This window comes from Lingula anatina, chromosome 7 (genome assembly GCF_051362555.1).
Source record: "Lingula anatina isolate TDL-2025a chromosome 7, LinAna3.0, whole genome shotgun sequence".
Taxonomy (NCBI): Eukaryota; Metazoa; Brachiopoda; class Lingulata; order Lingulida; family Lingulidae; genus Lingula; species Lingula anatina.
In genome coordinates, this window is record NC_141773.1 from 20911154 (window position 1) to 20925475 (window position 14322).

The following is a 14322-nucleotide window of genomic DNA, read 5'->3' on the forward strand; positions in this document are numbered from 1 at the left end:
CCACTTTTCATCATGAATTGAACTTTGCAAATTTTGGTTCCCTTTTATCTCCAAAACTGGCAGAGATAGGTCCAAAGTTACTATTGAACTTGAATAGGAAGTCATATACTGGCAATCTAAATGTGACCTTGAAATTGACCTTTGACCTACTTTACACCATAAACTGAACTTTGCAACTTTTTAATGCTTTTATTTTCAAAACTGGCAGAGATACGCCCATAGTTACTATTGAACTACAATAGGAAGTCATTAAAGTCAATTTACTGTGACCTTAAAATTGACCTTTGACCTACTTTTTATCATGAATTGAACTTTGCAAATTTTGGTTCCCTTTTATCTCCAAAACTGGCAGAGATAGGTCTTTGGTTACTATTGAACTTGAATAGGAAGTCATATACTGGCAATCTAAACGTGACCTTGAAATTGACATTTGACCCACTTTTCATCATGAATTGAACTTTGCAAATTTTGGTTCCCTTTTATCTCCAAAACTGGCAGAGATAGGTCCAAAGTTACTATTGAACTTGAATAGGAAGTCATATACTGGCAATCTAAATGTGACCTTGAAATTGACCTTTGACCTACTTTACACCATAAACTGAACTTTGCAACTTTTAAATGCTTTTATTTTCAAAACTGGCAGAGATACGCCCATAGTTACTATTGAATTTGAATAGAAAGTCATACGAGGCAATTTACTGTGACCTTAAAATTGACCTTTGACCTACTTTTAACAATGAACTGAACTTTGCAAATTTTGGTTCCTTTTATCTCCAAAACTAGCAGATATAGGTCCATAGTTACTATTTAACTTGAATAGGAAGTCATTTACTGACAATCTAAATGTGACCTTGAAATTGACCTTTGACCCACTTTTCATCATGAATTGAACTTTGCAATTTTTGTTCCCTTTTATCTCAAAAACTAGCAGAGATAGATCCATAGCTACTATTGAACTTGAATAGGAAGTCATTAAAGTCAATTTACTGTGACCTTAAAATTGACCTTTGACCTACTTTTTACCATGAACTTAACATTGCAAATTTTGTTCCCTTTTATCTCCAAAACTGGCAGAGATAGGTCTATGGTTACTATTGAACTTGTATAGAAAGTCATATACTGGCAATTTAAATATGACCTTGAAATTGACCTTTGACCTACTTTTCATCATGAATTGTACTTTGCAAATTTTGGTTAACTTTTATCTCCAAAACTTGCAGAGATAGGTCCATAGTTACTATTAAACTTGAATAGGAATTCATATACTGGCAATTTAAATGTGACCTTGAAATTGACCTTTGACCTACTTTACACCATAAACTGAACTTTTCAACTTTTTAATGCTTTTATTTTCAAAACTGGCAGATATACGCACATAGTTTCTATTGAATTTGAATAGAAAGTCATTTATTGTGACCTTAAAATTGACCTTTGACCTACTTTTAACCATGAACTGAACTTTGCAAATTTTGTTCCCTTTTATCTCCAAAACTAGCAGAGATAGGTACATAGTTACTATTGAACTTGAATAGGAAGTCATTAAAGTCAATTTACTGTGACCTTAGAATTGACCTTTGACCTACTTTTTACCATGAACTTAACATTGCAAATTTTGGTTCCCTTTTATCTCCAAAACTGGCAAAAATATGCCCATAGTAACTATTGAACTTGAATAGAAGTCATTAGAGGCAATCTAAATGTGACCTTGAAATTGACCTTTGACCCACTTTTCATCATGAATCGAACTTTGCAAATTTTGTTCCCTTTTGTCTCCAAAACTAGCTGAGATAGATCCATAGTTACTATTGAACTTGAATAGGAAGTCATTAAAGTCAATTTACTGTGACCTTAGAATTGACCTTTGACCTACTTTTTACCATGAACTTAACATTGCAAATTTTGGTTCCCTTTTATCTCCAAAACTGGCAAAAATATGCCCATAGTAACTATTGAACTTGAATAGAAGTCATTAGAGGCAATCTAAGTGTGACCTTGAAATTGACCTTTGACCTTCTTTTCATCATGAATTGAAGTTTACAAATTTTGGTTCCCTTTTATCTCCAAAACTGGCAGAGATGTGTCCATAGTTACTATTGAACTTGAATAGGAAGTCATATACTGGAAATTTACTGTGACCTTGAAATTGACCTTTGACCTACCTTACTACTAACTGAACTTTTATTGTACCATTTTTAGTTATATATTTTTTTTGCATATTTTGAGAATTCTTGTTGATTGCATTTTTTACAACTTGTCAAGCACAAGACTGGTGGTGGTGTCCTTTTTTTTGTGTTTGTGGGGTCTATACGATCGCGCTTACTCCAGCTGGTGGTACAATATTCGGAGGCGGTATTGCCTCTCTGATCCTCTAGTTTTAAAAGGAAACATGCCAGACGTGCTACTTTCACAAAGGCACAGAAATGATACTAGACAGAACTAAAATACAGCAGCTGCTGCAGTTTGAAAACCAATAAGATTGGATTATTGTACCACCAGCGTTAGCGCTGGCGGTACACATGGTTTCGGTCCCGTCCGGATCGTTCCGCCGGCTCAGCCGGACGGCTACCGTTACCGCTTCTCCTCCTAGACGGTAAGGGCCCACATACCCATCTCATGGATTTAGGTCACCTATAATCTCACCTCGTTCCACGTAAAATTTGGGCTTTGTCGGTATTGGGGTCTGGGTGTGGCACTCATTACAATGCACCCTTGTCTAAAAATGGCAAAATTAAATGCTAATTATCTACCCTACGGAAGGAGTTATGGGAAAAATTTCTATAGACGGCTTTCCAAAAGTCATATGTGTAGATTTCAAATATACCCTTGGATTTGACCTTTGACCTTTACTTCAAGGTCAAATGGGCCAAAATTTTCAAAAAAATGAAATTTTTTACGAAAAAAATTTTTTTTGCCCTGTTATTCAGACACTACACAGACTTAACCAATAATATTTTTGGAAAGTGTTACCCTTCAGGTCATCTTTCATCTCCATGAATTTGGGGTCAATCGGTGCATTTTCACGGGAGTAGCGGCCATAAGATACCGAAACTGAAAACTGTCTCTAATTTGGGAACCGTTAAGACCCATTCTTTTTTGCATTTTGTAGAGCATGTAAAGCCCAACACTGGAGGTGGTCTCGGTTTTTTTGTATTCCATACGGTTTTCGAGTTACGCTGTATCAAAAAGTACATATTGGTGGTAAAAGCAAAATGTGCAGTACGGTAATGGATAATAAATTTTGAACTCTGGAAAAATAAAACATAAGGCTTGGCAAAGCAGACAACTTGTGTTCAAAAATGACATTATTTCATCAAATTTGAACTTCTGAAACTTCAGAGCACCTCCTATTTCAAGAATTTTGACCAAAATAGCATTTTCTTTATTTTAATTAATTTTTTCTGTACGAAATTTAAGGCACATTATGGTAACTCCAAAATTATAACATTTAGTCCCTTTTATCTCCAAAACTGGCAGAGATAGGTCCATAGTTACTATTGAAGTTCAATAGGAAGTCATCTACTGGCAATCTAAATGTGACCTTAAAATTGACCTTTGGCCTACTTTTCACCATGAACTGAACTTTGCGAATTTTGCTTCCCTTTTATCTCCAAAACTGGCAGAGATAGGTCCATAGTTACTATTAAACTTGAATAGGAAGTCATATACTGGCAATTTACTGTGACCTTGAAATTGACCTTTGACCTACTTATTATCATGAACTGAACTCTGCTAATTTCTTTCTCTTTTAACTCCAAACCTGGCAGAGATAGGTCCATAGTTACTATTGAAGTTAAATATGAAGTCATATTCTGGCAATTTACTGTGACCTTGAAATTGACCTTTGACCTTCTTTTCACCATGAACTGAACTTTGCAAATTTTGCTTCCCTTTTTTCTCCAAAACTGACTGAGGTAGGTCCATAATTACTATAGAACTTGAATAGGAAGTCATATACTGGCAATCTAAATGTGACCTTAAAATTGACCTTTGACCTACTTTTCACCATGAACTGAACTTTGCAAATTTTGCTTCCCTTTTATCTCCAAAGTTACGCTGTATCAAAAAGTACATTGGTGGTGAAAGCAAAATGTGCAGTACGGTAATGGATAATAAATTTTGAACTGCAGAAAAATAAAACATAAGGCTTGGCAAAGCAGACAACTCGTGGTCAAAAATGACATTATATCATTAAATTTGAACATCTCGAACTTCAGAACACCTCCCATTTCAAGAATTTTGACCAAAATGACCTTTTCTTTATTTTAATTAATTTTTTCTGTAGGAAATTTATGGCACATTATGGTAACTCCAAAATTATAACATTTAGTCCCTTATATCTCCAAAACTGGCAGAGATAGGTCCATAGTTACTATTGAAGTTGAATAGGAAGTCATATACTGGCAATCTTACTGTGACCTTGAAATTAACCTTTGACCTACTTTTCACCATGAACTGAACTTTGCAAATTTTGCTTCCCTTTTATCTCCAAAACTGGCAGAGATAGGTCCATAGTTACTATTAAACTTGAATAGGAAGTCATATACTGGCAATTTACTGTGACCTTGAAATTGACCTTTGAGCTACCTTACGATGAATTCACTTTGATTGTACCATTTTAAGTTATATATATTTTTTGCATATTTTGAAAATTCTTGTTGATTGCATTTTTACAGCTTGTCAAGCACAAGACTGGTGGCTGTGTCCCTTACTTTGTGTATGTGGGGGTCTATACGAATGCGCTTGCTCCAGCTGGTGGTACAATATTCGGAGGCGGTATCGCCTCTCTGATCCTCTAGTTTTTCTTGAGGTTATGTTTTTTGTCGTTTTTTTTCCATATCTTGGCAGTTTCCAGGTGTCCCTTTGAATTCCCTTGGGGTGGAAGCTGTAATATTTATATTTTGTCTGCATGCCCACAGTAACAGTATTTCATATTTATTTAGAATGGGTGGTGTTTAAGGTCCTAAAAGCATTGCATTAAAAGTGACAGTAAATACAAAATTTTGTGCGCTGTGATAGAGATAGGAATTAGAATGCAATTTTAAATTTGTTCTGAAATATCAATTGCAGTTTTGTTTCATTTTTTTGTTCTCTAGTCTGCCACAACCAAACTCAGAAGAGGTCTCTTTCATTAATGTGAATCCAAGGCCTGATCCTAGTTCTCAAATTGATGATGGATTTCTCAGAATTGCTCAACGACATAATGCGCCTGGCAGGTAAAAATATTTTCCATGTGAAGGCATTAATTTGTGTTTAACAGATCTGCAAATCAAATATGGTTGACCTACTGTCTGTTAGGGTCATTATGTGGCAAGCTTTAAAGTGGGCCGCCATATTTGATTCATGGATCTGTTAGTCCTTTGTTGTGAAGAAGACAGTTACCAGACAAGTACTATCTTTACTACATGTACAATATTGGCCTGCTCTGCCTGCTCTGTACATAGATTATTTATCAGAAATTTTTTAACTCCCAAAGTAAATTCAGCCTGTAGATATGTATCCTCAGTGGGTGAAACGTACAGAAATGTTTAGAGCCATGTGGCACACAGCTGTGAATAAGCAGATTACTTGGCATGTCCTGGCTGCTGGAGTCGCTGTAATAATCAAGATTATAAATGTATCTCATTCAGTCCACCAGAGGAAAGAGCAGAATATGAAGAAAATGAACAAACCTTCTACAAAGGTACTGAAGGAGTTGTGATCAGGCAAGCAACAGGTGATGAATCAAGTGGCTCTTTCTTCACGATTGTAAAAACTGGGCAACAAGAAACTGGTGCTGTCTCTCCTTTAGGTGAGGATTCAAGTGGTTTGTTTTACTCTGTTGGGCAGCAAAGACAACCTTAGAGCCAATGTCTCACTGTACTTAAGAATAAAAACATTTCTTTGATTACCAAAACTACTTTTCATTGTTTAATTTAAATTAATTTAATTTAATTTTTTTACTCCAGTAACTCCTTAAACAAAAATCTGTAAACCTTGTTGCAGTGACTGACTGCCCTTATTAATCCCAAAATATTTGTGTTTAGCTGCAACCCACCTTGATAATCCACCAGCTGGAGACCCAAACACTGTGCCAATTGATGATGCCAGTAACGAAGGGTATGTTTAATTTTTTCTCAGGCCATGTTTTTGTGAGTTGTGGGTCTTGTAGAGTGTTAACTGAGAGTGGGATAAGTGATAAAAAATGATTTAGTAAATACGTAGTTCATTTGTGCAAGATATTAATTGCTAATATTCAACAAACAGATAAAATACTCAATTTTTTTCAAAATAGTATCAGCTTTTAAACTCCCCTTGAATATAATTAACCTGCGAAGTGTGATTTATGAGTCTGAGATGAATAACTGGATAAAAATGCCAAATATTTCAATATTCAGAATTTGGGAGGAAGGAGGGGCAGAAACAAGTGCTGAAGTAAGTGCCATTACAGCTATTGATCAGCAAGGCTTGGTCCAGTCACAGATAAATGGAGATGTTAGAAATGATAATTATGATGAAACTTCCTGCAAAGTTCCTGTAGGAGATGGGGCCGTTCAAGAAACGGGCAATGAATCCATCACGAAACATGGTCAACAAGAAACTGGTACTTTTGTCAAAGGTGGACAACAAGAAACTGCCTGGAACCCTGTCCAGCTGTCAGTGGAGAGTTTACCAAGTGAAGCAATTGAATCAGAAGAACCGGTAGAGTGTTGTCAGTCTGAGACTGCCAGTTTTAGAGACTTACCTGTAAGTGGTTTGGGTGTGGAATGTGGTATGGCTGCTTCACCTAGACATGTAGGTGTCCAAACACACAAAGAACAAAAGCCCCTACATGAACAAATCTACCCAAGTAGGCAGGATGATCAGGAAAATGAAGTGAACTCAGAAGAAAATGATGTGTTGCCTGTGGAAACTCCCTCCTCAACCTCCACTGGTGATGAAGCCCAACAGGTAGTACAAGAAATTATCCAGAATTTACTGATAAAAGCTACAACAGAGGCTATTGAAGAGTTCCCAGGCACAATGTCAGGGCTGGTGACACATCAACGACCAGCTATAACCACAGACAACAGATCCAAATTAGCCTATCGGAGGTCAGGCCAGGCATCAGGTGGTACAGTAAGAATGCACCAATCAGGCGCCCTGTCTCAACCCCAAGTGAAAGCCAATGAACTTGGTAGGTGTTGTGCAACATGATCATGTTAACTTTTTGATATAAACAACATTGTAAAGCTATTTCTGGACATACAATTTCTGTAAATGTGTGATTATCATTTTCATGATAATGATGACATGGTACCTTTTATGTGAGAGCATTGTCTAAATACTGAAGAGTATTAGATCAAGGAGTTATAACAGAAGGAGATTACACGCAAGCCTCTCTATTGTCCGATGTCTGTTACGGTGGGCGGAGCTAGGTACGGGGGGCCTCCTGTCTCAAGATTTCGTCTGGGTCGCTCTCCTCCGCTCGGAGATTGATTTTATATGCGTTATTTCGCGTTAGAATTCGAAATCAGTAGTGTCAAAGCGGCGCTGTATGCTGACGATTTTTTTCACAGGTAGTTATTTGGACGATGTGCTGGGAGGGAACGATATCATAGAAAGCGATTTTAAGGTGGTGACTGAGGATGGTCGCCATGAGTTTTTTTGAGTTGGTGATAGATGGCTTTTCTTTTGCACAACACAGTGAAAAATCACCAAGGATAAGTCAAAAGAAAACGTCCCAACTGTGGTTTGTGAAAATGACATTCAAGTGAACGTCTGTCCTCACTGCCAAAGAACATAATATTAATACATAAACGTTTGGACCCTCCTGCCCTTGGGTCCCATAAACATATACATTGAGACAGTGCCTAAGCTTTGTGACTGCATGGTTTTAAATTTCTTTAAGTATTTTTTTCTCTCACTCGTTAATATCCTAATGCATTGAAGTGAAATTTTAATCAAAGGTTGAAGCAATGCCACGACATGTCAATTTACTAAATACTCGTTATAAATTTCTTTATCTTGGAAATCTCCCTTTTTTTTAGGATTATTTTGACACATACTAACACTTCATATTTGTCGGTAAACAAGTACACAGTGCTAAACATTAAGAATATTCATTCATAAATATATTTATGTACAAAATATATCAGAAATTTTAGTATTAACTGAGCTTTTTAAAGTGAAACAAATAAAGATGAGAATTTTTAATTTCAAACTATTATTTACTATATTAACTTAAAATATCTTTTAAGTCAACTCTATACTCAAGCATCATGATAGTAGCATCTGTGAGTAAAACCATTTTATTATATCAATAGAAGAACAAAAACAAAATTTTACACATAAGCAGTAATTAATGAAGTCATAAGAATGATTAAGTTGCTATAGTTTTCCAGTTTTATGCAGTCTATGTTGGCATTTTTTTCAACCGTGCAAATAGAAATAATTATATTCTTTTTTATCTGACTTGCTGATACCAGTCTGTGCCAGATACTATTCCACTCACAGGCCAGCAAGGTCTGAGAATCTAATGGGCTGGATGAAAAAAAAACCTAGAAGTTAAAGTGGCTAATTCTTACAAATAGGATAAAAAACATGGGATTTTCAAAAGGTAATTATAAGTAAAGACAACACTTAGTAAGAACATTTATAAAATGAACTGGAGAACATGTTACAGCTGAAAAAATTAACTGCTTTAAAGAAATTTCACTGAAACAGTCCAAATTTTACTTGCAATCAAGTAGACTGTTATACCATGGCACTCAACAAATTATATATAGGTTTTGAATTTTTTTCCACGTGACAGTAACATAAAATTTATGTCAACTTTTGAAATGTATAGAATCAGTTAGGTGACTGAAAATATTTTAAAATGTCATGAAGGAGCACTATTAATTTAATGCAATCTCTGTTGGCCAGTCTTATCCAGTTTCTTCTCCAAAAAGGACAACTCAAGTGAGAATTTCTTCAGGACCTTTTCTTCTGCCTGCCAATGACATGCCACTCAGAAAAGAGAGAAACCTGTAGGTTAGAAAAAAACAAACATCATAATAGCATTATGAACTACTAGTATCCATGTAGACATTACGCAGTGAAGTTTAATGTATCTTGTTATGACTTGACTGAAATAATGTTCACCACATAAATGAACAATTTACAACTAAATTTATATAGAATATCAAGATTCATGATCACAAGCTAATAACTCCAAGAAATTGAAAGAAATTGTACTTATTACAAGAAATTATTTAAATCCGCCCTGGTTCCTACTCTTCTGACAGGACAAAAAGGGGATTTCAGAGAGGCCGGTTGCTAAAAGGAAAATGCCCAAGGTTGTTGTATTTTGAAAAAAATTTAAAAAAAGGGTACTGTTGTTAGTGAATGTTTAATGCATCGTAGGCATTATGAGAATAGTAACTTACCCCAGACACGCTGACCTCCTTTTTTCATTGACATTTTTTAATTTTTTCCAGCCTGACCATAATTCATACATTCAATGCAGCCTTCTCCCATATCTATAATAGAAGGGAAAAAAAAACTTGAGCAGTGTTAAGATAAGCATGTAAAATTCATTATCAATTTTGAGAGAATTTCTGTTTCAACACTGCAAGATGAAATATTTACTTTCAAGTAATGAATAAACCTTAATAGAGTTCTATTCTTTTGCAACCACCAAGGCAAAGCTTCTTTCTTAAAATGAACTGAAACATCCAAGCTTGCCACCTAACATGCCAAAGTAGTGAAGTATAATTAAAGTAGAGAAGCAAGTACCCTTAATTATAGAGGTTTTTTACACAATAAGGTGTGTCTTACACACCTTGACCCAAAGGGAGATGTGTAGTGAGATAACAGGTAGAGTAATTGGTGGAGCCTAGGTGAACTTAAAACCTTAAGACTTTAAATTAAGACAGCACCAGGATTCATGTGTGTTCTTTTTTCAAAGGTTTAATATGAATTAAAACATATATATGTAAAAGGAAGACTAAATAAGTTTAAAATAACTATACCAAAGATACTGGACCGCCATGATGGAAAATGCTGGGTGGAGGCAAAACTTTTCCAGTCAAAATAACTGAGCACCTTACTTTAACAACAAAGTTACCACTCCAAAGCCACCCATCATTGTGAGAAGAAAAATGATGACCAACTGTCATGATAAGTCTTTTTAGTTTTAAACACGAAAAAGGTAAAGGCCAAAATGGTACATTTACCCATAACACTAGAGTAAAAAATTGGTATTCTGAACAAATCAGGTTATTTTTTTCAAGAAATATTGGAGCAATACCCATGCAATATATACCACGCCACGACCAAGATGTTCAAGAATCTAAACACACCAAATTTTTTTATAATCTTGCATTTGAAAAGTACAAAAAGCGGTAAGGCTTTTGGCCGTTACAAGCGTAACACTTTTTGATCGGAACTCATGAAAATTGTCAATTGTCGTATCCAAGCTAGACCACATGTAAAATCGCAAAAAAAAACAATACTGCTCAAGCAAGTGAGTTGCACACATAACAATTAGTTAAATTTTATGACTGTCATGTGACACAAATTTCAAAAAGTAGGAGGAAAATGTCTTTTGGAGTAATTTTTTTTCGAAATATTACCAAGATGGCGGCTTAAGCATCTGCTTGTTATTCGGCTACTGAAAGTGCACCTAAGTTTTATTATTTGCTATTGCCACAAATTACTTAACAATTGCAACTGTATAAAGACCAAACTTTCTTCATCTGATACTATATTTATAGGCACTTGTTATGAGTGGGAAATATTTTTCGTGCAATATTTATTCTCCACACATCACCTCGCGAGATCAACGTGTAGCTGGACACTTACACAGTGAGACCCTACGACATAAAAGTTGCAATTTATCTTCATATTTCGTGTAGTTATGCATTTAAAAGCACTTACCTGTTTTTTGAAAACCTTGTCCAACGTAATATCATATAAATTCTGTATTTCTCTCATTTTTTAGAAACTTGGGACTCCGTTTCTGTGTCTGTCCTCAAAAATCAACAGACGAAGGCACAGATACTAACAAACGAGATTTAAACGAGAGTAGCAATTAAGCGTAACAGAGATAGGCATCTTTTGTTCTCTGGGTTCTATTCATTCCGACCAATGAGAGACTGTAATACGGGCTCCGCCCCCACGCGTGTAATCTCCTTCTGTTATAACTCCTTGATTAGATCATCATCAAATTTTAGCAGACATGGCAAGTGCATTGTAACTGCAATACGTGCTACATGTAGGTCAGAGTAATGTGTACAGGGAGATGTGTTTACACGTGTCACATGACTTGCCCTATTTATTTGAAACCCCCCTCCCCTCCCCTCCGTTACAGTACATTTCATTCAGTGTCAGCGTACTGAAATACAATCCATGTACTTCAAGAAAGTTTTTCTAGATTTCAATGGTTAGGGTCAGTCCCAGCAACATGCAGGGATAGATAGAAAGTTTTATGTGTATATAATTATGTTTTCTTGATGGCTGTTAGTCTCCATCGAGGTATTAAAGTGTTGCTTAATTGATAAATTGTGTAATTATCCATGCAGGTGATTCCACAATTAATTTTTTACCGAAGTCAGTGGTCAAATTATGGAAACTATATCTTCTTAAGGGGTGTCAGGTTCAAATTGAATATCCTTTCTTGTTTAGAAAATTCAAACAAGAAAACACTGCTGTTTCCCTCAAAGACCACCAGAGAGGCAGATGGAAATAATGGAAGTACACTTTTTGCTACCTCTCTTCATATGTGACAGTTAGCTCGTATTTTTATTTGCTCTTGGTTTATCTGTCAGATCCACAAGAGCAAGTCGAAGATCTGTCTTCTGCTGGTGGTACAGGGGATTGGATGGGAATTCTGGCTGCTGGTGGTACAGGTGGTTCCACGGGAAATCTGGCTGCTGGTGGCACAGGCAGTTCCATGGGAAATCTGGCTGCTGGTGGCACAGGCAGTTCCATGGGAAATCTGGCTGCTGGTGGTACAGGCAGTTCCACAGAAAATATGGCTGCTGGTGGTACAGGCAGTTTCTTTGGAAATCCAGCTGCTGCCAGTTACAGGGCTGCTAAGGTAACCAAGTATAGTCTCAGGGCTCCAAAAATTTTAAAAAGATGAAATTTCAATGTGTCCTGTGTTATTTAGTTTTACCATTTAATATTTAGGATTTCACACACGATGAAAGACTCGTGCAGAACCTAACTGAGGTTGAGGTTTAGATTCCAAAGTTATTTGTGGCAAGAGTTTGGCTTTCATACCATTTTAATTTTTGTACAGGACCAGGTCTCGGACCAGGACATTGTTCAGAGATGTAGCATGGACGAGGCAGGGGGTGATGATGAATGTGCCGCTGGCGGTGCAGACCAAGTGCAAGATGACGACAGGGTGTCAACTGATGGCCGAGGAAAAAGAACCCACAACGAGGAGACATTGAGTGACAGTGAGGAAGAAGAATCTAGTAAGATAACGAAGAAATAAATCTCTGGAGGCTACAGTCACCCCCACCTGGTTCTGACCATCTCGGTAACATTTCTCTGTTTCAAAACAGCTTCTGTAATTTACTCAGAAATCCTTGTTTAGATCTGGTAAAATTTCTCCGTGTCTGATAATGTTTAACAAGCGTGGCAGCCAAAGTAAGAATTGGTAGTGAGGATTTCTGTTCCATGTCATGACTGCTGTATTATCATTGCTAAGTGCGAGTTGTATCACATGGAAATTTGTGTAATGGCATATCATAGAAGCAGAACTCTGTCACAAGTCAATTTAAATGAAGTGTTATTGGATAGCATTTGCAAATAGTGTTACGAACATCAGGTACAAAGTGTAGAATTTTTCTGCAAAAAAATATTCTGGGCAATTTTTTATTCAAATTCTACCGTTCATTTTGCTCAATTCTTGCACTGACCTTTGGATTCTGTTCAATTTTAACTGTCAGTGTCAAGTTGGTTGAAAGGTGAGGAGTTACATTTGATTAATTTTATTGTGAGATTTATTAGTGGCATTTATCTGTTATAAAATGATAAAAGTCTTACTTGTCTTCAGATAACATTCAACAAAAATGATTTATGTACTTAATGCAGGTTTAAAATCCTACACTTTGTCACTTTGGCTATGGAAAATTTGTCTGCAGAATAGTTTGTAAAGGTGCTGGTCTTGGGGGAGGTCTGTCTGTCTCTGCCATGTGTTCAAATCTGTGGAACTGCCTTTTATGAAATCCTCACCATTATTATCAGGTCACTGACCTTTGACCCCGAGTCTCAAAAAAATGATGACAATAACAAGGCAGATTAGAAAGTATAAAGCTTAAAATTCAAAGAAAATAGACAAGGTCTAGACAAAATGTTGTGTTTGTATAGATGGGGGATTAATTTGACATCTTTCGTAAGATTGTAATTATTACATCTCTCTGTCGTGCTTATGAGGTGGAGCTCAAGTCAAATGCTGTATATAGCTTTTTTTTTTTTTTTTACCAAAATAAAAATGCCAAGTTTTGTCTTCAGATAACATCCAACAAGAAATGATTTATGTACTTAATGCAAGTTTAAAATCCTACACTTTGTCCCTTTGGCTGTTGGTAAATCATCTGCAGAATGGTCTGTAAAGGTACTGGTCATGGGGGAGGTCTATCCATCTCTGCCATATGTTCAAATCTGAGGAACTGCCTCTTATGGAATCCTCACCATTATTATCAGGTCACTGACCTTTGACCCCTGAGGCTCAGACAAACGACAATAACAAGGCAGATCAGAAAGTATAAAGCTTAAAGTGATAATAACTCTTCGTTTCGGCCAAAAAATGAATTTTCCTGGAGTAAACAACAATTTTCCCATACTTACCAATGGTTAATGAATCCATTTTTACATTCAAAGTTAGTCCCTGGTTTTTTTCTAAAAAGTTTGGTTTTTTGTTAAAATCTCTTAAGAGATTTTAACATAGTATAGCCATCAATGGAGGTCACGTGGTCAAAAGACAAGCTCAGATATCAGAATAATAGCTATAACAGCTGTTTTTGTGGGAAAACAGAATATATTATATTTTTATGAGTCACTCACAATGTTTTTATTGTGAAATACAGATTTCATACGAAGAGTTATTATCCCTTTAATATTCAAAGAAAATAGAGAAGGTCTAGCTAAAATTCTGTTTGTTTAGATCATGAATTAAATTGACGTATTCAGTAAGATTGCAATCATTACATCTCTCTGTAATGCTCACTTAGTGGAGCTCAATTCATTACTGTATATAGCCATTTTATACTGAAATGTGCTCAAAAAATGCCAAAGTTTTTTTTTTATTTCCAATTTTACACATTCAAATCCTCTTATAAATTATAGATATATTTTACAGTATTTTGT

At 35.9% G+C, this 14322-nt stretch overlaps 1 protein-coding gene and 1 long non-coding RNA gene across 3 annotated transcripts; one reads left to right on the top strand and one right to left on the bottom strand.

Moving 5' to 3' along the window:
* Positions 1 to 5339: 5339 nt before the first annotated feature.
* On the top strand, positions 5340 to 13419 carry LOC106166658 (uncharacterized). The gene is made up of 5 exons (XM_087018477.1): positions 5340 to 5788; positions 6024 to 6096; positions 6375 to 7153; positions 11769 to 12040; positions 12245 to 13419. Exons 3-5 carry the CDS (start codon positions 6751 to 6753, stop codon positions 12443 to 12445), a joined length of 876 nt encoding a protein of 291 aa, XP_086874603.1. The 5' UTR covers positions 5340 to 5788; positions 6024 to 6096; positions 6375 to 6750; the 3' UTR covers positions 12446 to 13419.
* On the bottom strand, positions 8252 to 11066 carry LOC106174111 (uncharacterized). 2 transcript variants are annotated; one of them, XR_015335527.1, is made up of 4 exons: positions 10879 to 11066; positions 9387 to 9479; positions 9203 to 9276; positions 8252 to 8985 (listed from the first exon to the last, which is right to left on the bottom strand). It is a non-coding gene; the product is annotated as an uncharacterized LOC106174111 (long non-coding RNA). The 2 variants fall into 2 exon arrangements; XR_001239564.2 differs by lacking the exon at positions 9203 to 9276.
* Positions 13420 to 14322: the final 903 nt, after the last annotated feature.